This window comes from Notolepis coatsorum (genome assembly GCF_963971535.1).
Source record: "Notolepis coatsorum genome assembly, chromosome: 16".
Lineage (NCBI taxonomy): Eukaryota > Metazoa > Chordata > Actinopteri > Aulopiformes > Paralepididae > Notolepis > Notolepis coatsorum.
In genome coordinates, this window is record NC_140180.1 from 108823506 (window position 1) to 108851167 (window position 27662).

Here is a 27662-nt window from a genome sequence, read left to right on the forward strand (position 1 = left end):
CCCCAACATAGACGATTGCATTACCATAGAGAGTGCGCAGCAACGGACATTCCTGCGGCACCACCCAGAGATTCAGTCCCCCGCTGATATGTCAGCAGCTGACTACGAGGAAGCAGAACTGCTTCTACTGCAACGAGCCCAGAGAGACTCGTTCCCCGATGAACTAGACTGTCTACAGGGAGGAAAGCCTGTCCCATCAGACAGCAGATTGATTCATCTGGCCCCCGAGAGTGACACACATACCCTCATCAGAGTGGGTGGTCGCCTGCGGAGAGCCCCCAATTTACCGGATGACATTAAGTACCCGATCGTATTGAACAGCCGACACAAGGTCACAGAGCTGATTATAAAGAAATACGACGAGGATGTACACCACGCAGGAGCAGAGAGTCTTCGCGGAGATCAGACGTCGTTACTGGATACTTCAAGGAAGAGAGGTGGTGCGACGCTTCCAGCGAACCTGTCTAGACTGCCGAAAGTGGCGCGCGCAGCCCAGCATACCACGGATGGCTGACCTACCTCCATGTCGCCTCCGACTCGGCGACAAGCCATTCCACTCAACAGGCATGGACTGTTTTGGCCCGCTGCACATAAAGAAAGGAAGAGGCACCGAGAAGCGGTGGGGTATTGTATTCAAATGCATGACCACCAGAGCGATACATATCGAGCTCCTTCCGACCATGAGCACAGACTCATTCCTTATGGCCTTCCGAAGATTCACATCACGGAAAGGAAAACCGTCTACATTATTGTCCGATCACGGGACAAACTTCAAAGGCGGAGAAAGAGAGCTGAGGGAGAGCTTCCAAGCTATGGGCCCAGAACTTAAGACCCACCTCGCTCCAGCCCAGATTGACTTCCAATTCAACCCCCCAAACGCACCCCACTTCGGTGGAACTTGGGAACGAGAAGTACGTTCTATAAAGACAGCCCTGTACGCAGTACTTGGGGCCCAGAATGTGGCGGAAGAAGTCCTAATGACAGTCCTCACGGAGATTGAGGGAGTATTGAACTCAAAGCCCCTCGGTTACGTCTCCAGTGATGTAGCAGATGTCGACCCAGTCACCCCCAACACCCTCCTGATGGGGCGGCTAGATCCCGCGTTACCCCAGACAATGTACCGGCCTGAAGAAGCGAACGGCCGACGAATGTGGAGGTACAGCCAAGTATTAGCCGACAAGTTTTGGAGCAGTTTCCTACTGCACTACCTACCGTCTCTACAGACCCGCCAGAAGTGGGTAAAAGAGAGAGACAATTTGACGGAAGGAACAGTCGTCATGATTATTGACCAGTCACTACCCAGAGCTATGTGGCCGGCTGGCCGCGTAAGCAAAGTGATCACCGGTGCCGATGGCAAGGTCCGAGCAGCTGAAGTACTCGTCCAAGGGCGCACTTACACCCGTCCTGTGGCGAGGCTCATAGAACTGCCCCGACTCCCAGACACAATCGATGATGACCATGACCCTATGACTTTGTGAGTTGACTGACCCTTACAGCGAACCCTTGAGTGGTAGACAGTGCGGTTAATCTGTCTCTGCTTAACTAATTAGGTTGGGACCAATTAGGGGGCGGCTGTTCTGAAGGATCAGATTAAACCGAATATATATATTTATTTATATATATGTATTTAATTGTATTTGTATATCCCCTGATATCCCTTGTATATTCCTTGTACAATATGCATTGAATATCCCTTCTAGTCTACTGAACATCCCATAATAGTCTCCATTCTACCATTGGACGAGACCTTGGTGCCAGGTCGCCATACCCCTCAGACCAGGTTCAATCGTACCGCTCAACATGTATGGACAAGTCCTAGTTCCGCGTAGGAATATGTCTACCGCACCACTAATGGTACTATTTATTCATAGTGCGTATATATACTGCGCTATTAAAGTAGAACTTCCTTTTAGTCCAGTTCCTTACCCTCCAACAGAGTGACAGACGCAAAAGCCTCCCCGCGAACCACGTGTGGGCAGTAAGGCCAATTCGGCCCAGTATCGGCATTGAGACATTGTGTATATTAATATTTGAATAGTCATATTTGGCACTATATCGTCGAGTTGGACGTATTCTATTAAGCTAATAATAGTCTATTCATATATAGTGCCTCGTGCGGTAAGAGTTCTATAGTAATCAGCACCCCCATCGTTTCGGGCATCAGCTGGACGCTTATCCAGGGTGGTTGACCCCACGTGAAGCTGCACCCGAGGAGCTCCAGGCCAAAGAGCGAGTGGACCTGTATATTGGATTATTCTACCGACGACGGCTAGCCTTCCCCGGCTTGGATTATGCTTTGAGTACTTTGATTATTCTATGGATAAAGGCCAACACTGCGGTGTGTTGGAAATACCCCCCCCGGAGAGGACGACAGGTGAGACGGCGCTCTGCACAGTGAGGTCGCCTCACGTCTCTCCGTCGTGGACCGGAGGACGCCGGCCACAGAGGGTCTAACTGCATTCATCTGTGGATCGAGGATCGTTGGGCACCGTGTCGCACAACTGTGGACTCTCCCAAGATACCCTCGGCCAGACGGGATCCAGCCGGTGACTCTCTAACCCCCCCCCCCTCCAGCTGTCCTACAAGCAGTCGGAACCTTCCCCTAGTGTATCCAGCTATATAATCATTCAAGTATCATCGCTATTGTTCCCTAAATATTCCAGGTTGTATATTTGCTTCCTGCGCAATCAGAGATTGGACATTCGATATTGATCTACCTACGAATACTCATTTGCCATAAAAGTGCATACTATTTCAAATCATAAATGTAATTAAGTGATCGTTGTACATACCTTTTGCTATGTATTAAAACTCAAACTTTCGATTTGGTACATTTGTGTTGGATCCGTTTATCAGGTGGGAGTGTTCAACATATTCATACCTAGTACTGGGTGGCCAGAGTCTAAAGTACAAGAGGTAGTGGTAGTAAGTATCATATCTAACCATACAGTCAGGGAATTGTACCCCTCAGTTACAATAACATTATAACATTATAACAGTATAACATTATAACAGTATATAACTGGCCCCTGTACCTTGGTGCCACATTATAACATTATAACATTAGAACATTATAACATTATAACAGTATATAACTGGCCCCTGTACCTTGGTGTCACATTATAACATTATAACATTATAACAGTATATAACTGGCCCCTGTACCTTGGTGTCACATTATAACATTATAACATTATAACAGTATATAAGTGGCCCCTGTACCTTGGTGCCACATTATAACATTATAACATTATAACATTATAACAGTATATAAGTGGCCCCTGTACCTTGGTGTCACATTATAACATTATAACATTATAACAGTATATAAGTGGCCCTGTACCTTGGTGTCCACATTATAACATTATAACAGTATATAAGTGGCCCCTGTACCTTGGTGTCACATTATAACATTATAACATTATAACAGTATATAAGTGGCCCTGTACCTTGGTGTCACATTATAACATTATAACATTATAACAGTATATAAGTGGCCCCTGTACCTTGGTGTCACATTATAACATTATAACATTATAACATTATAACAGTATATAAGTGGCCCCTGTACCTTGGTGTCACATTATAACATTATAACATTATAACAGTATATAAGTGGCCCCTGTACCTTGGTGTGTCCACATTATAACATTATAACATTATAACAGTATATAAGTGGCCCCTGTACCTTGGTGCCACATTATAACATTATAACAGTATATAACTGGCCCCTGTACCTTGGTGTCACATTATAACAGTATAACATTATAACAGTATATAACTGGCCCCTGTACCTTGGTGTCACATTATAACATTATAACATTATAACATTATAACAGTATATAAGTGGCCCCTGTACCTTGGTGCCACATTATAACATTATAACAGTATATAACTGGCCCCTGTACCTTGGTGTCCACATTATAACATTATAACATTATAACATTATAACAGTATATAAGTGGCCCCTGTACCTTGGTGCCACATTATAACATTATAACAGTATATAAGTGGCCCTGTACCTTGGTGTCACATTATAACATTATAACATTATAACAGTATATAAGTGGCCCTGTACCTTGGTGTCACATTATAACATTATAACATTATAACAGTATATAAGTGGCCCCTGTACCTTGGTGCCACATTATAACATTATAACAGTATATAAGTGGCCCCTGTACCTTGGTGTCCACATTATAACATTATAACATTATAACAGTATATAAGTGGCCCTGTACCTTGGTGTCACATTATAACATTATAACATTATAACAGTATATAAGTGGCCCTGTACCTTGGTGTCACATTATAACATTATAACATTATAACATTATAACAGTATATAAGTGGCCCCTGTACCTTGGTGTCACATTATAACATTATAACATTATAACATTATATAACATTATAACATTATATAAGTGGCCCCTGTACCTTGGTGCCACATTATAACATTATAACAGTATAAAATATCATATAAATAGTAATAATAATGGAATACTCCGTAGAGCATAGTAATAATAGTGGTAATAGTATTATTACTATTAATACGAGTAAAAATATTCAATGGTTGCTAAATTAGTTATATACAAAATGCATTTCATTAGAAAGGAAATGCAACGCATTATCTGCACTCCAAATCGTTCTGGCTAGATGGGAATCAAATGCTCTGCTTGGTTAATATTTTTTTTTAACTTTACCGTTTCATATGAAAAGCAAAAGATACAATTGGCAGCGGCGGGATTCGAACCCGCGCCTCCGAAGAGACTGGAGCCTTAATCCAGCGCCTTAGACCGCTCGGCCACGCTACCGTAAATTTACATCTGTGTAAAATAACATTATAACCTGTTTACCGTTCGATTTAAAATTATAATCTGTTTACAGTGGCCATTGTGATTTAAATTATTAGAATGTTAACTTCTCACATTTTTAATCACACAATTAGAATGTTAATTACTACTAAATTCTAATCACACCATTGTGCTTTAGTTTTCCTGCCCAGCAGAAAGAGCAGGTAGTTGGGTCAAGACTAGAGCCTCAATTCTCTGGCTCAGATGTTTTGATGATTGATTTGACTCCTATGGAGTCAATCTGTTGTTACTCTGCTTTATGGGTATAAGTGGCCCCTGTACCTTGGTGTCACATTATAACATTATAACAGTATATAAGTGGCCCCTGTACCTTGGTGTCCACATTATAACATTATAACATTATAACAGTATATAACTGGCCCCTGTACCTTGGTGTCACATTATAACATTATAACATTATAACAGTATATAACTGGCCCCTGTACCTTGGTGTCACATTATAACATTATAACAGTATAACAGTATATAAGTGGCCCCTGTACCTTGGTGTCACATTATAACAGTATATAAGTGGCCCCTGTACCTTGGTGTCACATTATAACATTATAACAGTATATAAGTGGCCCCTGTACCTTGGTGTCACATTATAACATTATAACAGTATAACAGTATATAAGTGGCCCCTGTACCTTGGTGTCACATTATAACATTATAACATTATAACAGTATATAACTGGCCCCTGTACCTTGGTGTCACATTATAACATTATAACAGTATATAAGTGGCCCCTGTACCTTGGTGTCACATTATAACAGTATAACATTATAACAGTATATAACTGGCCCCTGTACCTTGGTGTCACATTATAACATTATAACATTATAACAGTATATAAGTGGCCCCTGTACCTTGGTGTCACATTATAACATTATAACAGTATATAAGTGGCCCCTGTACCTTGGTTTCACATTATAACAGTATATAAGTGGCCCCTGTACCTTGGTGTCCACATTATAACAGTATAACATTATAACATTATAACAGTATATAAGTGGCCCCTGTACCTTGGTGTCCACATTATAACATTATAACATTATAACATTATAACAGTATATAAGTGGCCCCTGTACCTTGGTGTCACATTATAACATTATAACAGTATATAAGTGGCCCCTGTACCTTGGTGTCACATTATAACATTATAACATTATAACAGTATATAACTGGCCCCTGTACCTTGGTGTCCACATTATAACATTATAACAGTATAACATTATAACAGTATATAAGTGGCCCCTGTACCTTGGTGCCACATTATAACATTATAACAGTATAAAATATCATATAAATAGTAATAATAATGGAATACTCCGTAGAGCATAGTAATAATAGTGGTAATAGTATTATTACTATTAATACGAGTAAAAATATTCAATGGTTGCTAAATTAGTTATATACAAAATGCATTTCATTAGAAAGGAAATGCAACGCATTATTTGCACTCCAAATTATTCTGGCTAGATGGGAATCAAACGCTCTGCTTGGTTGATATTTTTTTTTACTTTACCGTTTCATATGAAAAGCAAAAGTTACACTTGGCAGCGGCGGGATTCGAACCCGCGCCTCCGAAGAGACTGGAGCCTTAATCCAGCGCCTTAGACCACTCGGCCACGCTACCGTAAATTTACATCTGTGTAAAATAACATTATAACCCGTTTTCGACTTAAAATTATAATCTGTTTACAGTGGCCATTGTGATTTAAATTATTAGAATGTTAACTTCTCACATTTTTTATCACACAATTAGAATGTTAATTACTACTAAATTCTAATCACACCATTGTGCTTTAGTTTTCCTGCCCAGCAGAAAGAGCAGGTAGTTGGGTCAAGACTAGAGCCTCAATTCTCTGGCTCAGATGTTTTGATGATTGATTTGACTCCTATGGAGTCAATCTGTTGTTACTCTGCTTTATGGGTATAACTGGCCCCTGTACCTTGGTGTCACATTATAACATTATAACAGTATAACAGTATATAAGTGGCCCCTGTACCTTGGTGTCACATTATAACAGTATATAAGTGGCCCCTGTACCTTGGTGTCACATTATAACATTATAACAGTATAACAGTATATAAGTGGCCCCTGTACCTTGGTGTCACATTATAACATTATAACAGTATATAACTGGCCCCTGTACCTTGGTGTCACATTATAACATTATAACAGTATATAAGTGGCCCCTGTACCTTGGTGTCCACATTATAACAGTATATAAGTGGCCCCTGTACCTTGGTGTCACATTATAACATTATAACTAGTGCTATCAGGCGATTAAAAAAATTAATCTAATTAATTACAGGATTTGTAATTAATTAATCGAATTAATCGCATTTTAATCGCATAATCATTTTATGCCTGATATTCTATATTCTATAACCATATTTCAAATTTCATGTGTCCGGATGGCAGAATTCAGTACTCTATCAACAAAACCTTCTGTTTAATCATCTTCCATCTATTAATTTGCTTAGATTTTTCAGGTCTGGTCAATTTGAGCATGGTGTTATTCACAGTCAAAGATAAAAAAAAATGTAATTGATATTCTCATTTGGTTCATTACAATTTACTCAAGCCTAGTAACAGACACAGTATTTCTGACACTGGGAATACATTCCCTGAGATCCATCTATGTCCCTAGAATCAGATACCAAGAACATGCAAATGGACCATATAAAAAAAAGTCTGTAAATGTGTATTCTACGTTCTTATGGAATGAATGAGATAAAAAAAAAATATTAAAAAGAAAAAAGAAAAAAAATTGTAATTAATTTTGAGTTAATTTTCATAACGCGATAATTTGCTGTGTAATTAATTAATCTAATTAACGCGATAAACTGACAGCCCTAATTATAACATTATAACATTATAACAGTATATAAGTGGCCCCTGTACCTTGGTGCCACATTATAAGATTATAACATTATAACAGTATATAACTGGCCCCTGTACCTTGGTGTCCACATTATAACATTATAACAGTATAACATTATAACAGTATATAAGTGGCCCCTGTACCTTGGTGCCACATTATAACATTATAACAGTATAAAATATAATATAAATAGTAATAATAATGGAATACTCCGTAGAGCATAGTAATAATAGTGGTAATAGTATTATTACTATTAATACGAGTAAAAATATTCAATGGTTGCTAAATTAGTTATATACAAAATGCATTTCATTAGAAAGGAAATGCAACGCATTATTTGCACTCCAAATTGTTTTGGCTAGATGGGAATCAAACGCTCTGCTTGGTTAATATTTTTTTTTACTTTACCGTTTCATATGAAAAGCAAAAGTTACACTTGGCAGCGGCGGGATTCGAACCCGCGCCTCCGAAGAGACTGGAGCCTTAATCCAGCGCCTTAGACCGCTCGGCCACGCTACCGTAAATTTACATCTGTGTAAAATAACATTATAACCCGTTTAACGTTCGACTTAAAATTATAATCTGTTTACAGTGGCCATTGTGATTTAAATTATTAGAATGTTAACTTCTCACATTTTTTATCACACAATTAGAATGTTAATTACTACTAAATTCTAATCACACCATTGTGCTTTAGTTTTCCTGCCCAGCAGAAAGAGCAGGTAGTTGGGTCAAGACTAGAGCCTCAATTCTCTGGCTCAGATGTTTTGATGATTGATTTGACTCCTATGGAGTCAATCTGTTGTTACTCTGCTTTATGGGTATAAGTGGCCCCTGTACCTTGGTGTCACATTATAACATTATAACAGTATATAAGTGGCCCCTGTACCTTGGTGTCCACATTATAACATTATAACATTATAACAGTATATAACTGGCCCCTGTACCTTGGTGTCACATTATAACATTATAACATTATAACAGTATATAACTGGCCCCTGTACCTTGGTGTCACATTATAACATTATAACAGTATAACAGTATATAAGTGGCCCCTGTACCTTGGTGTCACATTATAACAGTATATAAGTGGCCCCTGTACCTTGGTGTCACATTATAACATTATAACAGTATATAAGTGGCCCCTGTACCTTGGTGTCACATTATAACATTATAACAGTATAACAGTATATAAGTGGCCCCTGTACCTTGGTGTCACATTATAACATTATAACATTATAACAGTATATAACTGGCCCCTGTACCTTGGTGTCACATTATAACATTATAACAGTATATAAGTGGCCCCTGTACCTTGGTGTCACATTATAACAGTATAACATTATAACAGTATATAACTGGCCCCTGTACCTTGGTGTCACATTATAACATTATAACATTATAACAGTATATAAGTGGCCCCTGTACCTTGGTGTCACATTATAACATTATAACAGTATATAAGTGGCCCCTGTACCTTGGTTTCACATTATAACAGTATATAAGTGGCCCCTGTACCTTGGTGTCCACATTATAACAGTATAACATTATAACATTATAACAGTATATAAGTGGCCCCTGTACCTTGGTGTCCACATTATAACATTATAACATTATAACATTATAACAGTATATAAGTGGCCCCTGTACCTTGGTGTCACATTATAACATTATAACATTATAACAGTATATAAGTGGCCCCTGTACCTTGGTGTCACATTATAACATTATAACATTATAACAGTATATAACTGGCCCCTGTACCTTGGTGTCCACATTATAACATTATAACATTATAACAGTATAACATTATAACAGTATATAAGTGGCCCCTGTACCTTGGTGCCACATTATAACATTATAACAGTATAAAATATCATATAAATAGTAATAATAATGGAATACTCCGTAGAGCATAGTAATAATAGTGGTAATAGTATTATTACTATTAATACGAGTAAAAATATTCAATGGTTGCTAAATTAGTTATATACAAAATGCATTTCATTAGAAAGGAAATGCAACGCATTATTTGCACTCCAAATTATTCTGGCTAGATGGGAATCAAACGCTCTGCTTGGTTGATATTTTTTTTTACTTTACCGTTTCATATGAAAAGCAAAAGTTACACTTGGCAGCGGCGGGATTCGAACCCGCGCCTCCGAAGAGACTGGAGCCTTAATCCAGCGCCTTAGACCGCTCGGCCACGCTACCGTAAATTTACATCTGTGTAAAATAACATTATAACCCGTTTTCGACTTAAAATTATAATCTGTTTACAGTGGCCATTGTGATTTAAATTATTAGAATGTTAACTTCTCACATTTTTAATCACACAATTAGAATGTTAATTACTACTAAATTCTAATCACACCATTGTGCTTTAGTTTTCCTGCCCAGCAGAAAGAGCAGGTAGTTGGGTCAAGACTAGAGCCTCAATTCTCTGGCTCAGATGTTTTGATGATTGATTTGACTCCTATGGAGTCAATCTGTTGTTACTCTGCTTTATGGGTATAACTGGCCCCTGTACCTTGGTGTCACATTATAACATTATAACAGTATAACAGTATATAAGTGGCCCCTGTACCTTGGTGTCACATTATAACAGTATATAAGTGGCCCCTGTACCTTGGTGTCACATTATAACATTATAACAGTATAACAGTATATAAGTGGCCCCTGTACCTTGGTGTCACATTATAACATTATAACAGTATATAACTGGCCCCTGTACCTTGGTGTCACATTATAACATTATAACAGTATATAAGTGGCCCCTGTACCTTGGTGTCCACATTATAACAGTATATAAGTGGCCCCTGTACCTTGGTGTCACATTATAACATTATAACTAGTGCTGTCAGGCGATTAAAAAAATTAACCTAATTAATTACAGGATTTGTAATTAATTAATCTAATTAATCGCATTTTAATCGCATAACCATTTTATGCCTGATATTCTATATTCTATAACCATATTTCAAATTTCATGTGTCCGGATGGCAGAATTCAGTACTCTATCAACAAAACCTTCTGTTTAATCATCTTCCATCTATTAATTTGCTTAGATTTTTCAGGTCTGGTCAATTTGAGCATGGTGTTATTCACAGTCATAGATAAAAAAAAAAATTTTAATTGATATTCTCATTTGGTTCATTACAATTTACTCAAGCCTAGTAACAGACACAGTATTTCTGACACTGGGAATACATTCCCTGAGATCCATCTGTCCCTAGAATCAGATACCAAGAACATGCAAATGGACCATATAAAAAAAGTCTGTAAATGTGTATTCTACGTTCTTATGGAATGAATGAGATAAAAAAAAATTATTAAAAAGAAAAGAAAAAAAATTGTAATACATTTTGAGTTAATTTTCATAACGCGATAATTTGCTGTGTAATTAATTAATCTAATTAACGCGATAAACTGACAGCCCTAATTATAACATTATAACATTATAACAGTATATAAGTGGCCCCTGTACCTTGGTGCCACATTATAACATTATAACAGTATATATGTGGCCCTGTACCTTGGTGCCACATTATAACATTATAACAGTATATAAGTGGCCCCTGTACCTTGGTGTCCACATTATAAGATTATAACAGTATAACATTATAACAGTATATAACTGGCCCCTGTACCTTGGTGTCCACATTATAACATTATAACATTATAACAGTATATAAGTGGTCCCTGTACCATGGTGTCCACATTATAAGATTATAACAGTATAACAGTATATAACTGGCCCCTGTACCTTGGTGTCCACATTATAACATTATAACAGTATAACATTATAACAGTATATAAGTGGCCCCTGTACCTTGGTGCCACATTATAACATTATAACAGTATAAAATATAATATAAATAGTAATAATAATGGAATACTCCGTAGAGCATAGTAATAATAGTGGTAATAGTATTATTACTATTAATACGAGTAAAAATATTCAATGGTTGCTAAATTAGTTATATACAAAATGCATTTCATTAGAAAGGAAATGCAACGCATTATTTGCACTCCAAATTGTTCTGGCTAGATGGGAATCAAACGCTCTGCTTGGTTAATATTTTTTTTTACTTTACCGTTTCATATGAAAAGCAAAAGTTACACTTGGCAGCGGCGGGATTCGAACCCGCGCCTCCGAAGAGACTGGAGCCTTAATCCAGCGCCTTAGACCGCTCGGCCACGCTACCGTAAATTTACATCTGTGTAAAATAACATTATAACCCGTTTAACGTTCGACTTAAAATTATAATCTGTTTACAGTGGCCATTGTGATTTAAATTATTAGAATGTTAACTTCTCACATTTTTAATCACACAATTAGAATGTTAATTACTACTAAATTCTAATCACACCATTGTGCTTTAGTTTTCCTGCCCAGCAGAAAGAGCAGGTAGTTGGGTCAAGACTAGAGCCTCAATTCTCTGGCTCAGATGTTTTGATGATTGATTTGACTCCTATGGAGTCAATCTGTTGTTACTCTGCTTTATGGGTATAACTGGCCCCTGTACCTTGGTGTCACATTATAACATTATAACAGTATATAAGTGGCCCCTGTACCTTGGTGTCCACATTATAACATTATAACATTATAACAGTATATAAGTGGCCCCTGTACCTTGGTGTCACATTATAACAGTATATAAGTGGCCCCTGTACCTTGGTGTCACATTATAACATTATAACAGTATATAAGTGGCCCCTGTACCTTGGTGTCCACATTATAACAGTATATAAGTGGCCCCTGTACCTTGGTGTCACATTATAACATTATAACTAGTGCTGTCAGGCGATTAAAAAAATTAACCTAATTAATTACAGGATTTGTAATTAATTAATCTAATTAATCGCATTTTAATCGCATAACCATTTTATGCCTGATATTCTATATTCTATAACCATATTTCAAATTTCATGTGTCCGGATGGCAGAATTCAGTACTCTATCAACAAAACCTTCTGTTTAATCATCTTCCATCTATTAATTTGCTTAGATTTTTCAGGTCTGGTCAATTTGAGCATGGTGTTATTCACAGTCAAAGATAAAAAAAAAAAATTTAATTGATATTCTCATTTGGTTCATTACAATTTACTCAAGCCTAGTAACAGACACAGTATTTCTGACACTGGGAATACATTCCCTGAGATCCATCTGTCCCTAGAATCAGATACCAAGAACATGCAAATGGACCATATAAAAAAAAGTCTGTAAATGTGTATTCTACATTCTTATGGAATGAATGAGATAAAAAAAATATATAAACCAAAAAAAAAAATTGTAATTAATTTTGAGTTAATTTTCATAACGCGTTAATTTGCTGTGTAATTAATTAATCTAATTAACGCGATAAACTGACAGCCCTAATTATAACTTTATAACAGTATATAAGTGGCCCCTGTACCTTGGTGTCACATTATAACATTATAACAGTATATAAGTGGCCCCTGTACCTTGGTGCCACATTATAACATTATAACAGTATAACATTATAACAGTATATAAGTGGCTCCTGTACCTTGGTGTCACATTATAACATTATAACAGTATAACATTATAACATTATAACAGTATATAAGTGGCCCCTGTACCTTGGTGTCCACATTATAACATTATAACAGTATAACATTATAACATTATAACAGTATATAACTGGCCCCTGTACCTTGGTGTCACATTATAACATTATAACAGTATAACATTATAACAGTATATAAGTGGCCCCTGTACCTTGGTGCCACATTATAACATTATAACAGTATAAAATATCATATAAATAGTAATAATAATGGAATACTCCGTAGAGCATAGTAATAATAGTGGTAATAGTATTATTACTATTAATACGAGTAAAAATATTCAATGGTTGCTAAATTAGTTATATACAAAATGCATTTCATTAGAAAGGAAATGCAACGCATTATTTGCACTCCAAATTGTTCTGGCTAGATGGGAATCAAACGCTCTGCTTGGTTAATATTTTTTTTTACTTTACCGTTTCATATGAAAAGCAAAAGTTACACTTGGCAGCGGCGGGATTCGAACCCGCGCCTCCGAAGAGACTGGAGCCTTAATCCAGCGCCTTAGACCGCTCGGCCACGCTACCGTAAATTTACATCTGTGTAAAATAACATTATAACCCGTTTAACGTTCGATTTAAAATTATAATCTGTTTACAGTGGCCATTGTGATTTAAATTATTAGAATGTTAACTTCTCACATTTTTAATCACACAATTAGAATGTTAATTACTACTAAATTCTAATCACACCATTGTGCTTTAGTTTTCCTGCCCAGCAGAAAGAGCAGGTAGTTGGGTCAAGACTAGAGCCTCAATTCTCTGGCTCAGATGTTTTGATGATTGATTTGACTCCTATGGAGTCAATCTGTTGTTACTCTGCTTTATGGGTACACATTACATTTACATTTAGTCATTTAGCTGACGCTTTTATCCAAAGCGACTTACAAGTTCTGTACGACAAGCCATCAGGAAGGGCACAACTCTATCAGCTGAGTAACAATGTTCATCAAAGTGTTGAGTGCTACAGTGTAGGTTAGTTTATTAGGACAAGTGCATGACAGTATGGTTAGTTAGGGTTAGGGTTTTTTTTTTTTTTTTTTTTTAATTCAGATAATGGTTGAATAAGTGCGTCTTTAGTCGACGGCGAAAGATTGGACGTGTTTCGGCTGTCCTAACTGGGGTGGGTAGTTCATTCCACCATTGTGGGGCAAGGACTGAGAATAGGCGACTTCTCTTTGATGACCCTCCCGGAGCTTGGATAGGAGTAGGTCTGAGGCGGCCAGAAGATGCAGAGCGTAGGGGTCTTGAGGGTGTGTAGTTAGAGACCATTGACCGGAGGTAGGCGGGAGCAGTTCCCTTTGCCGCACGGTATGCTAGGTCGAGGGCCTTGAAGCGGATTCGTGCAGCAATGGGGAGCCAGTGCAGGTCCCTAAGAAGTGGGGTGACATGGGCCGACTTCGGTAGGTTTGAGATCAGGCGGGCCGCTGCGTTCTGAATGAGTTGAAGAGGCTTAGTGGCAGTGGCCGGGAGGCCAGCGAGTAGTGCGTTGCAGTAGTCGAGGCGGGAGATGACTGTTGATTGGACGAGGAGTTGGGTGGCTTCTTTTGTCAGGAAGGGGCGGATCCTTCTGACGTTGCTCAGGAGGAATCGGCAGGTTCTGGTTGTCGCTGCGATGTGAGCAGAGAAGTTCAACTGGTCGTCGAGGACAACACCAAGGTTCTTGGCGGTCGGGGACGCGGTCACAGCTGCATTCTCGACTGTGATGGAAAGGTCGGTCAGGGGGGAGGATTTGGCCGGCAGGTGGAGCAATTCTGTTTTGCTTAGGTTCAGTTTGAGGTGGTTGGTCGTCATCCAGGCGGAGATGTCGGACAGACAGGCCGAGATCCGCTCAGAGACGTGGATATCTGAGGGAGGGAAGGAGAGGAAGAGTTGAGTATCGTCGGCATAACAGTGGTAGGAGAAGCCATGAGACGTGATAATGTTACCCAGTGATTTAGTGTAGAGGGAGAAGAGAAGGGGTCCTAAAACCGAGCCCTGGGGGACACCCGTCCGCAGGGGGCGGGTGGCCGACAGGGTCCCTCTCCATGACACTTGGTAGGAGCGGTCATTGAGGTATGATGACAACCATGTCAGCGCAGAGCCAGCCACTCCCATTCCTGCGAGGGCCGCGAGGAGGATCTGGTGGTTGACTGTGTCGAAGGCTGCAGATAGATCTAGGAGAATCAGGACAGAGGAGAGGCCTTTCGCTTTTGCTAAGTGAAGTGCCTCTGTGACCGCAATGAGGGCTGTCTCTGTGGAGTGACCAGTCCTGAAGCCTGACTGATTAGGGTCTAGGAGGTCATTCTGTAAGAGATAAGCAGTAAGTTGGTTGGATACAGCACGTTCAAGTGTTTTAGAAAGGAAGGAGAGAAGAGAGACAGGACGGTAGTTGCCTATGACGGTAGGGTTCAGGGATGGTTTTTTTATGAGGGGCGTGACTCTGGCTTGTTTTAGGGAGGTGGGGACCACCCCCGAGTTGAGTGAGGAGTTGATGGTTGCAGTTAGGAATGGGAGGATGTCTGGTGCTATGGTCTGGAGGAGTGGGGAAGGTAGCCGGTCCAGCTGGCATGTAGTCGGACGGTTCGACGTTACCAGTGTCAGGGTCTCGGCTTCTGTAATGGGAGAGAAAGATGACAGAGTGAAGGATGAGGTTCTCGATTCAGCATTTGGAATGGGTGGGGGTTGGGAGAAGGAGCTGCGGATGTTCTCCACTTTTTCCTCAAAGAAGATCGCAAAGTCTTCGGCAGAGAAAGATGAGGGAGGGGGGGGTGGGGGGGGAGTGAGGAGGGAGGACATGGTAGCATGCAGTTTGCGAAGATTCTTGGCAGAGGCCTCGATCCTATGGTGAAAGAAAGAAGCTTTGGCATTAGTAATGGTTTTGGAGAATGTTAACAAGAGGTTGTGATATGTGTCGATGTCAGCAGTGAGGCGTGACTTTCTATACTTCCTTTCAGCTGCTCTCAGGACCTGTCTTTGTTCTCTCACTGGATCTGTCAGCCATGGACTGGGTGGGGAACGGCGGGCAGGTTTCTCAACGAGGGGACAGAGCTTGTCGAAGGAGGTTGCAAGGGCTGAGAGGAGGGTGGAGGTTGCCATCTCTGTGGAGAGAGCAGAGAAGGTGTCACTCAAAGGTAGAGTGGATAGTATGTCAGAGGAGAGGGTGGAGGGGGATAGGGAGGGCAGGTTGCGTCTGAGTGAGACGGTTTGAGTTGGGGTGAAGACCTTTCGGTTAAGCATGAGAGTTAGTGAGAAGGATATGAAGGAATGGTCAGATACATGTAGGGGAGTTACCGTGGTGTTAATGATACTGGAGTTATGGGAAAATATGAGATCCAAGGAGTTGCCTGCTTTGTGGGTGGGAGGCATGGCAGTGGGAGTCAGGTCAAATGATTGTAGGAGGGAGACTACTATGACTGACTGAGATGAGTCAGGCAGGTTGAAGTCGCCCAATAGAAGGAGAGGGGTACCATCTTCCGGTAAGGAGCTTAGAAGCATGTCCAGCTCATCTGTGAAGTGATCGAGCGGACCTGGAGGGCGGTAGAGTGTAACAATGGTGAGATTGAAAGGATTAGAGACAGATACTGCATGATATTCAAAAGAGGAGAGTGACAGTGCTGGGAGGGGTGTTACGTTTGTAGTCCATGAAGGAGATGTCATGAGGCCAGTGCCTCCACCCCGCCTGGAAGGTCGAGGTGTGTGAGTGAAGTTATAGTTTGTAGATAATGCTGCAGGTGTTGATGAGTTATTGGGGGTTATCCAGGTCTCAGTTAGAGCCAGGAGCTGCAGATTTTGACTATGGGCGTAGGCAGTAATGAAGTCAGCTTTCTTGACTGCTGATTGACAATTCCATAGGCCTCCCTGTACTGTGACAGGTGTATTAGTGGCTGTAGGAGGGTAGGATAGATTAGCCGGGTTGCTAGCAAACTGCCGTGGGTGGGTTGAATCTGTTCTGGGGGAGCAGATTGTGGATATGAGACACATTGTGGTGTCAAGAGTGGCAGGGAGGAAGTAGAGAAATAGCAGAGTGGGAGGGAAAGGGAGATTTTTCAGCGTGGAGTGTAAGATAGGACTAGGGTGTACTTAGCACTAGGTGGATCGGTGGATTCCTCGGCGGCTAACTCCAGGAAAACTGGGTATAACTGGCCCCTGTACCTTGGTGTCACATTATAACATTATAACAGTATATAAGTGGCCCCTGTACCTTGGTGTCACATTATAACATTATAACATTATAACAGTATATAAGTGGCCCCTGTACCTTGGTGTCACATTATAACAGTATATAAGTGGCCCCTGTACCTTGGTGTCACATTATAACATTATAACAGTATATAAGTGGCCCCTGTACCTTGGTGTCCACATTATAACAGTATATAAGTGGCCCCTGTACCTTGGTGTCACATTATAACATTATAACTAGTGCTGTCAGGCGATTAAAAAAATTAACCTAATTAATTACAGGATTTGTAATTAATTAATCTAATTAATCACATTTTAATCGCATAACCATTTTATGCCTGATATTCTATATTCTATAACCATATTTCAAATTTCATGTGTCCGGATGGCAGAATTCAGTACTCTATCAACAAAACCTTCTGTTTAATCATCTTCCATCTATTAATTTGCTTAGATTTTTCAGGTCTGGTCAATTTGAGCATGGTGTTATTCACAGTCAAAGATAAAAAAAAAATGTAATTGATATTCTCATTTGGTTCATTACAATTTACTCAAGCCTAGTAACAGACACAGTATTTCTGACACTGGGAATACATTCCCTGAGATCCATCTGTCCCTAGAATCAGATACCAAGAACATGCAAATGGACCATATAAAAAAAGTCTGTAAATGTGTATTCTACATTCTTATGGAATGAATGAGATAAAAAAAATATATAAAAAAAATAAAAAATGTAATTAATTTTTAGTTAATTTTCATAACGCGATAATTTGCTGTGTAATTAATTAATCTAATTAACGCGATAAACTGACAGCCCTAATTATAACATTATAACAGTATATAAGTGGCCCCTGTACCTTGGTGTCACATTATAACATTATAACAGTATATATGTGGCCCTGTACCTTGGTGTCCACATTATAACATTATAACAGTATAACAGTATATAAGTGGCCCCTGTACCTTGGTGTCCACATTATAACATTATAACAGTATATAAGTGGCCCCTGTACCTTGGTGTCCACATTATAACATTATAACAGTATAACATTATAACATTATAACAGTATATAACTGGCCCATGTACCTTGGTGTCCACATTATAACATTATAACAGTATAACATTATAACAGTATATAAGTGGCCCCTGTACCTTGGTGCCACATTATAACATTATAACAGTATAAAATATCATATAAATAGTAATAATAATGGAATACTCCGTAGAGCATAGTAATAATAGTGGTAATAGTATTATTACTATTAATACGAGTAAAAATATTCAATGGTTGCTAAATTAGTTATATACAAAATGCATTTCATTAGAAAGGAAATGCAACGAAGGCGGTTAGGTGGTCGAGCGGAGATTGCGTTCGTCACCAGCCCCGGAGCTGTGAGCTTGGTTCGCCTGTTCGAATCCAGCTCACAGCTCCGGGGTTGTCACCAGCTTGGCTGGCCGTCTGCACTGATACAATTGGCTGTATCAGAGGGTGGGAGAAGCTGGCGGGGTGGGTCCGGGTCGTTGTAAACAGCGACTCCTACAGTTCGGTCGGGGCGCCTGCTAAGCGCGGATTGGACGTGAGGGGGATAGTGTGGTCCTCCCACACGCTACGCCCTCTCAATGAGAATCCGCGCTGCCAGGTGAAAAGAAGCGGTGATTGGCTGGACGTGTGTCGGAGGAAGCACGTGGTAGCCTCCACTCTCCCAGATGATCTGACTGTGGGGGGTAAGTGCGCAGCGACCAGGAAGGGACTGGGAATTGGCATACGACTAACATTGGGATGGGAGAAAATCGGAGGAAAATGGAGGGGGAAAAAGACCAATAAATATAAAAAAAAAAAAAAAAAAGGAAATGCAACGCATTATTTGCACTCCAAATTGTTCTGGCTAGATGGGAATCAAACGCTCTGCTTGGTTGATATTTTTTTTTACTTTACCGTTTCATATGAAAAGCAAAAGTTACACTTGGCAGCGGCGGGATTCGAACCCGCGCCTCCGAAGAGACTGGAGCCTTAATCCAGCGCCTTAGACCGCTCGGCCACGCTACCGTAAATTTACATCTGTGTAAAATAACATTATAACCCGTTTAACGTTCGATTTAAAATTATAATCTGTTTACAGTGGCCATTGTGTTTTAAATTATTAGAATGTTAACTTCTCACATTTTTAATCACACAATTAGAATGTTAATTACTACTAAATTCTAATCACACCATTGTGCTTTAGTTTTCCTGCCCAGCAGAAAGAGCAGGTAGTTGGGTCAAGACTAGAGCCTCAATTCTCTGGCTCAGATGTTTTGATGATTGATTTGACTCCTATGGAGTCAATCTGTTGTTACTCTGCTTTATGGGTATAACTGGCCCCTGTACCTTGGTGTCACATTATAACATTATAACAGTATATAAGTGGCCCCTGTACCTTGGTGTCACATTATAACATTATAACAGTATATAAGTGGCCCCTGTACCTTGGTGTCACATTATAACATTATAACATTATAACAGTATATAAGTGGCCCCTGTACCTTGGTGTCACATTATAACATTATAACATTATAACAGTATATATGTGGCCCTGTACCTTGGTGTCACATTATAACATTATAACATTATAACAGTATATAAGTGGCCCCTGTACCTTGGTGTCACATTATAACATTATAACATTATAACAGTATATAAGTGGCCCCTGTACCTTGGTGTCACATTATAACATTATAACATTATAACAGTATATAAGTGGCCCCTGTACCTTGGTGTCACATTATAACATTATAACATATAACAGTATATAAGTGGCCCCTGTACCTTGGTGTCACATTATAACATTATAACATTATAACAGTATATAAGTGGCCCCTGTACCTTGGTGCCACATTATAACATTATAACATATAACAGTATATAAGTGGCCCCTGTACCTTGGTGTCACATTATAACATTATAACATTATAACAGTATATAACTGGCCCCTGTACCTTGGTGTCACATTATAACATTATAACATTATAACATTATAACATTATAACAGTATATAAGTGGCCCCTGTACCTTGGTGTCACATTATAACATTATAACATTATAACAGTATATAACTGGCCCCTGTACCTTGGTGTCACATTATAACATTATAACATTATAACAGTATATAAGTGGCCCCTGTACCTTGGTGTCACATTATAACATTATAACAGTATATAAGTGGCCCATGTACCTTGGTGTCACATTATAACATTATAACAGTATAACATTATAACAGTATATAAGTGGCCCCTGTACCTTGGTGTCACATTATAACATTATAACATTATAACAGTATATAAGTGGCCCCTGTACCTTGGTGTCACATTATAACATTATAACATTATAACAGTATATAAGTGGCCCCTGTACCTTGGTGTCACATTATAACATTATAACATTATAACAGTATATAAGTGGCCCCTGTACCTTGGTGTCACATTATAACATTATAACATTATAACAGTATATAAGTGGCCCCTGTACCTTGGTGTCACATTATAACATTATAACATTATAACAGTATATAAGTGGCCCCTGTACCTTGGTGTCACATTATAACATTATAACATTATAACATTATAACAGTATATAAGTGGCCCCTGTACCTTGGTGTCACATTATAACATTATAACATTATAACATTATAACAGTATAACATTATAACAGTATAACAGTATATAAGTGGCCCCTGTACCTTGGTGTCCACATTATAACATTATAACATTATAACAGTATATAAGTGGCCCCTGTACCTTGGTGTCACATTATAACATTATAACATTATAACAGTATATAAGTGGCCCCTGTACCTTGGTGTCACATTATAACATTATAACATTATAACATTATAACAGTATATAAGTGGCCCCTGTACCTTGGTGTCACATTATAACATTATAACATTATAACAGTATAACATTATAACAGTATATAAGTGGCCCCTGTACCTTGGTGTCACATTATAACATTATAACATTATAACAGTATATAAGTGGCCCCTGTACCTTGGTGTCACATTATAACATTATAACATTATAACAGTATATAAGTGGCCCCTGTACCTTGGTGTCACATTATAACATTATAACAGTATATAACTGGCCCCTGTACCTTGGTGTCACATTATAACATTATAACATTATAACAGTATATAACTGGCCCCTGTACCTTGGTGTCACATTATAACATTATAACAGTATATAACTGGCCCCTGTACCTTGGTGTCACATTATAACATTATAACATTATAACAGTATATAAGTGGCCCCTGTACCTTGGTGTCACATTATAACAGTATATAAGTGGCCCCTGTACCTTGGTGTCACATTATAACATTATAACATTATAACAGTATATAACTGGCCCCTGTACCTTGGTGCCACATTATAACATTATAACATTATAACATTATAACAGTATATAACTGGCCCCTGTACCTTGGTGTCACATTATAACATTATAACATTATAACAGTATATAAGTGGCCCCTGTACCTTGGTGTCACATTATAACATTATAACAGTATATAAGTGGCCCCTGTACCTTGGTGTCACATTATAACATTATAACAGTATATAAGTGGCCCCTGTACCTTGGTGTCACATTATAACATTATAACATTATAACAGTATATAAGTGGCCCCTGTACCTTGGTGTCCACATTATAACATTATAACAGTATAACATTATAACATTATAACAGTATAACATTATAACAGTATATAACTGGCCCCTGTACCTTGGTGTCCACATTATAACATTATAACATTATAACATTATAACAGTATATAAGTGGCCCCTGTACCTTGGTGTCACATTATAACATTATAACAGTATATAACTGGCCCCTGTACCTTGGTGTCCACATTATAACATTATAACAGTATAACATTATAACAGTATATAACTGGCCCCTGTACCTTGGTGTCACATTATAACATTATAACATTATAACAGTATATAAGTGGCCCCTGTACCTTGGTGTCACATTATAACATTATAACAGTATATAACTGGCCCCTGTACCTTGGTGTCCACATTATAACATTATAACAGTATAACATTATAACAGTATATAAGTGGCCCCTGTACCTTGGTGTCACATTATAACATTATAACATTATAACAGTATATAAGTGGCCCCTGTACCTTGGTGTCACATTATAACAGTATATAAGTGGCCCCTGTACCTTGGTGTCACATTATAACATTATAACATTATAACAGTATATAACTGGCCCCTGTACCTTGGTGCCACATTATAACATTATAACATTAGAACATTATAACAGTATATAACTGGCCCCTGTACCTTGGTGTCACATTATAACATTATAACATTATAACAGTATATAAGTGGCCCCTGTACCTTGGTGTCACATTATAACATTATAACAGTATATAAGTGGCCCCTGTACCTTGGTGTCACATTATAACATTATAACAGTATATAAGTGGCCCCTGTACCTTGGTGTCACATTATAACATTATAACATTATAACAGTATATAAGTGGCCCCTGTACCTTGGTGTCCACATTATAACATTATAACAGTATAACATTATAACATTATAACAGTATAACATTATAACAGTATATAACTGGCCCCTGTACCTTGGTGTCCACATTATAACATTATAACATTATAACATTATAACAGTATATAAGTGGCCCCTGTACCTTGGTGTCACATTATAACATTATAACAGTATATAACTGGCCCCTGTACCTTGGTGTCCACATTATAACATTATAACAGTATAACATTATAACAGTATATAACTGGCCCCTGTACCTTGGTGTCACATTATAACATTATAACATTATAACAGTATATAAGTGGCCCCTGTACCTTGGTGTCACATTATAACATTATAACAGTATAACATTATAACAGTATATAAGTGGCCCCTGTACCTTGGTGTCACATTATAACATTATAACATTATAACAGTATATAAGTGGCCCCTGTACCTTGGTGTCACATTATAACATTATAACAGTATATAAGTGGCCCCTGTACCTTGGTGTCCACATTATAACATTATAACAGTATATAGTTCAAGTTCAAGTTTCTTTAATAGTTGTCATACAGAAGTACAGAATACTTTCATACAAAATGCTTCTTACTGTTACGCTCCAGAGACTGTGCTAGACAAGATAGTATCAAATAACATAGTATAGCATGTAATTTAGAAGAAGAAAATGAGGTCACAGTGTTCGGTATAGACATATGTACAATGTTCTGAGTTACCATATAATATACAATACTATGCAGTGTACTAATGTACAGTACTATATAGTGCAAAGCAGAAATATATATAAGTGGCCCCTGTACCTTGGTGTCCACATTATAACATTATAACAGTATATAAGTGGCCCCTGTACCTTGGTGTCCACATTATAACATTATAACAGTATATAAGTGGCCCTTGTACCTTGGTGTCACATTATATGAGAACTATCCGTGCATGCTTTTATTTCCTCTAGGCTTGACTACTGCAACTCACTTTTCACCTGTCTCACCAAATCATCCACAGATAAACTACAAATGGTCCAAAATGCTGCAGCCAGGCTACTCACAAGGTCAAAAAAATCATGTCACATCACTCCCATTTTGGTATCCCTGCACTGGCTCCCGGTACACTATAGAATTCACTTCAAAGTCCTCACTTTCACTTTCAGAGCACTTCACGGTCAGGCCCCTATCTACATCACGGAACTCATCCATCCCTACACCAACACCCGCTCACTCAGATCTGCCGATCAGCACCTCCTAGTGATCCCCAGGACCAGGCTAAAAACAAGGGGTGATCGAGCCTTCGAGGTGACAGCACCAAGGCTCTGGAACGCTCTCCCCCTGGACCTGCGAACTGCCCCCTCTGAGAACTATTTTAAAAAACAACTAAAAACACATTTGTTCAGGCAGGCTTTTGATCACACATAGGCGCCTTTTTTCTTGTCCTCACTGTTCTATAGTGTTGTTTTAATTAGTGACTCATGATTTTATCCAAATTCTTTTATTCTACTTTTTCTATCTGGTTTCACTGTTTTTAACTGCTGTTTGTCTATTGTCATTTATTTCTGATTTTGTTTTTTATTGTGTTTTTATATTAACCTGTAGTGTAAAGCACCCTGTGCATTCGTGCTGTGAAGGGTGCTATATAAATAAAGGTCATTCATTCATTCATTCATTCATTCATTATAACATTATAACAGTATAACATTATAACAGTATATAAGTGGCCCCTGTACCTTGGTGTCCACCTTATAACAGTATATTATGGGATGTAAGTGGCCCCTCACCTTGGTGTCACATTATAACATTATAACAGTATATTATGGGATTGATTGATTGATTGAAAACTTTATTAACAGATTGCAGAATGGGTACAATACAGTACAGCTCAATACACACAATTGTTAAGGGGATGCAGACCAGAGAAAGACTTTCGTCTTGTTTACATCAGGGTCCCCCATTTTCAATTCATCAGGACATATATGACATACATGACATACAGATAGTCAGTACTGCTACATCTATACATTTATGACATACCAGATTTGCAAATACAGTACTGTTTGTGATATAGAAGGAGTCAAGAAAAGGGAGTATATACATTTGACGTAGAAACTGTACATTGGAGGAGGTTGGGTGGGGGGGGGGTTGGGTACATTGGGATATTGACAACCATACTGGGTAATTTACATTGGAGGTGGTTGGGGGGGGGCACACTGTATAAACAAGTAAAACTGTACATTGAGGGGGGGGGGGGGAGACACTGTACAAACAAACAAAATTGTACATTGGACTATTGACAAAACCATACTAGGTAAATTACTGTACATTGGAGGGGGTTGGGTTAGGATATTTACAGGGGCCAGTGTTGAATTGCAGTCTCCCGTAGGTGTCCCTTGAGAGAGGTTTTGAAAGTGGGTAGTGATCCACATTCCTTTACAGCTTTGGGTAGGGCGTTCCACATTGATGTGGCATAATTGCGAAACGTGTTTAGTCCCTTATTTGAGCCGAATCTGGGTTTAACATGATTTGTGGAGCTCCCTCTGGTGTTGTGATCGTGGTATTCACTGACCTTTGGGAAGTATTTTGACATGTACATGGGTACCTTGGTCGTGTAGTGTATCTTGTAGACCAGGCCCATTGCAAGTTGCTGTACTCTGTCGTCTACTCTAAGCCATCCTAGGTTGTCAAAGTGAGCAGGGGTGAGGTGGGTTCTAGGGGTAAGGTCAAGCAGTAGTCTGACCAGTTTGTTTTGAGATGTTTGTATTTTTTTTTTTTTTAGCGCCTTTGAGGTGCTTTGGTACCATGAGGTGCAAGCATAGTCGTAGTACCCTTGAGTGCTCCTGCCAGAGTCTTCAGGGTATTCTTGTTTACCAAAGAGGATGTAAGTGGCCCCTGTACCTTGGTGTCACATTAACAGTATATAAGTGGCCCCTCACCTTGGTGTCACATTATAACATTATAACAGTATATAAGTGGCCCCTCACCTTGGTGTCACATTATAACATTATAACAGTATATAAGTGGCCCTTGTACCTTGGTGTCACATTATAACATTATAACAATATATAAGTGGCCCTTGTACCTTGGTGTCCACATTATAACAGTATATTATGGGATGTAAGTGGCCCCTGTACCTTGGTGTCCACGTCGGCCAGACAGTCCCTCCTGAACTGGTCGAACAGCCCCTGGGTCTTCAGGTGGGAGACGATCATCGAGACGAGCTGCGGGTCTCCCGGCGGCAGAGCGTCCATGGTGCTGTAGATACAGAGCTGGTAGTGATGCTGCTTGTTAAGAGCTCATAACCCGCAGGCAGAGCAGCTCGTCAGTAAACTAAACGGAGTAAAACCTACAGTCCGCCGGGCTTCTGGCTGCTGTGGTTGTTGTTGTGTCGGAACTTCGAGACGGGACTGACCCGGAAGTAAACAAGTGTTCTTCTTCTTCTGTTTTAATTTACGGCGGTTAACATCTAATACACCGTCTTACCCATAGATATCTATGGTCTTACCGCCACCTCCTGTGTTGGAGCGTGGTTCTGCGTTTTCTTCCCAAATAAAACATAAATAAAGATAAAAATAATAATAATAATAATAATAATAATAATAATAATAATAATAATAATAATAATAATAATAATAATAATACACAAATAATAATAATTAAAATACACTAAATCCTTCTAATTATGTCTCTCTCAGGTACTAGACTATCATTACAACATTCCCCGACGGTTTACTAAACAAAAGCTTCATATTCACTTCTATCTAAATATGTTTTATTTTTATTTTTTATTACAACAAAATGCAAATTACAATTCGTAACAATTAACAATATAAATTACAATAGATGGACATGACGTGGAGAGGAATACAAGCAATTCTAAAAACAATGAGGAAAAATCTCACAAAGGTAGGGTGTAATCAGTTTGAGGGGGGGGGGGGGCAATTAGAATGTCTTTTTTCTTTTATTATGAAAACTGTTCGTTTTTTCTCCCGGAAGTAAACAAGTGAGTTGATGCTTCTTTTGATAGTTTGGTCACAGGGACCTCTAGCGGTGCCAATTGTGTATACATTTAAAACCTGAGAGGAGAGGAAACCTCTTAGCGGCAGCGTTATTTCCAACATAATCAAGTGTCAATTGTTCCAGGTATGAAAATATCATATAAATAGTAATAATAATGGAATACTCCGTAGAGCATAGTAATAATAGTGGTAATATTATTATTACTATTAATACGAGTAAAAATATTCAATGGTTGCTAAATTAGTTATATACAAATGCATTTCATTAGAAAGGAAATGCAACGCATTATTTGCACTCCAAAGTATTTTTTTTTTACTTTACCGTTTCATATGAAAAGCAAAAGATACACTTGGCAGCGGCGGGATTCGAACCCGCGCCTCCGAAGAGACTGGAGCCTTAATCCAGCGCCTTAGACCGCTCGGCCACGCTACCGTAAATTTACATGTGCGTAAAATAACATTATAACCCGTTTAACGTTCGATTTAAAATTATAATCTGTTTACAGTGGCCATTGTGATTTAAATTATTAGAATGTTAACTTCTCACATTTTTAATCACACAATTATAATGTTAATTACTACTAAATTCTAATCACA

General features: G+C 38.7%; 1 protein-coding gene across 1 annotated transcript in view; it reads right to left on the reverse strand.

The window, feature by feature from the left end:
* The window catches only part of bod1l1 (biorientation of chromosomes in cell division 1-like 1), a gene marked incomplete at its 5' end in the record, with an annotated part of 102999 nt that extends 76702 nt beyond the window's left edge, over positions 1-26297 (reverse strand). Inside the window, one exon of the mRNA XM_084332150.1 lies at positions 26181-26297. Within this exon, the coding sequence (XP_084188276.1) occupies positions 26181-26297 (117 nt within the window). The remainder of the gene's footprint in view (positions 1-26180) is intronic.
* Positions 26298-27662: the final 1365 nt, after the last annotated feature.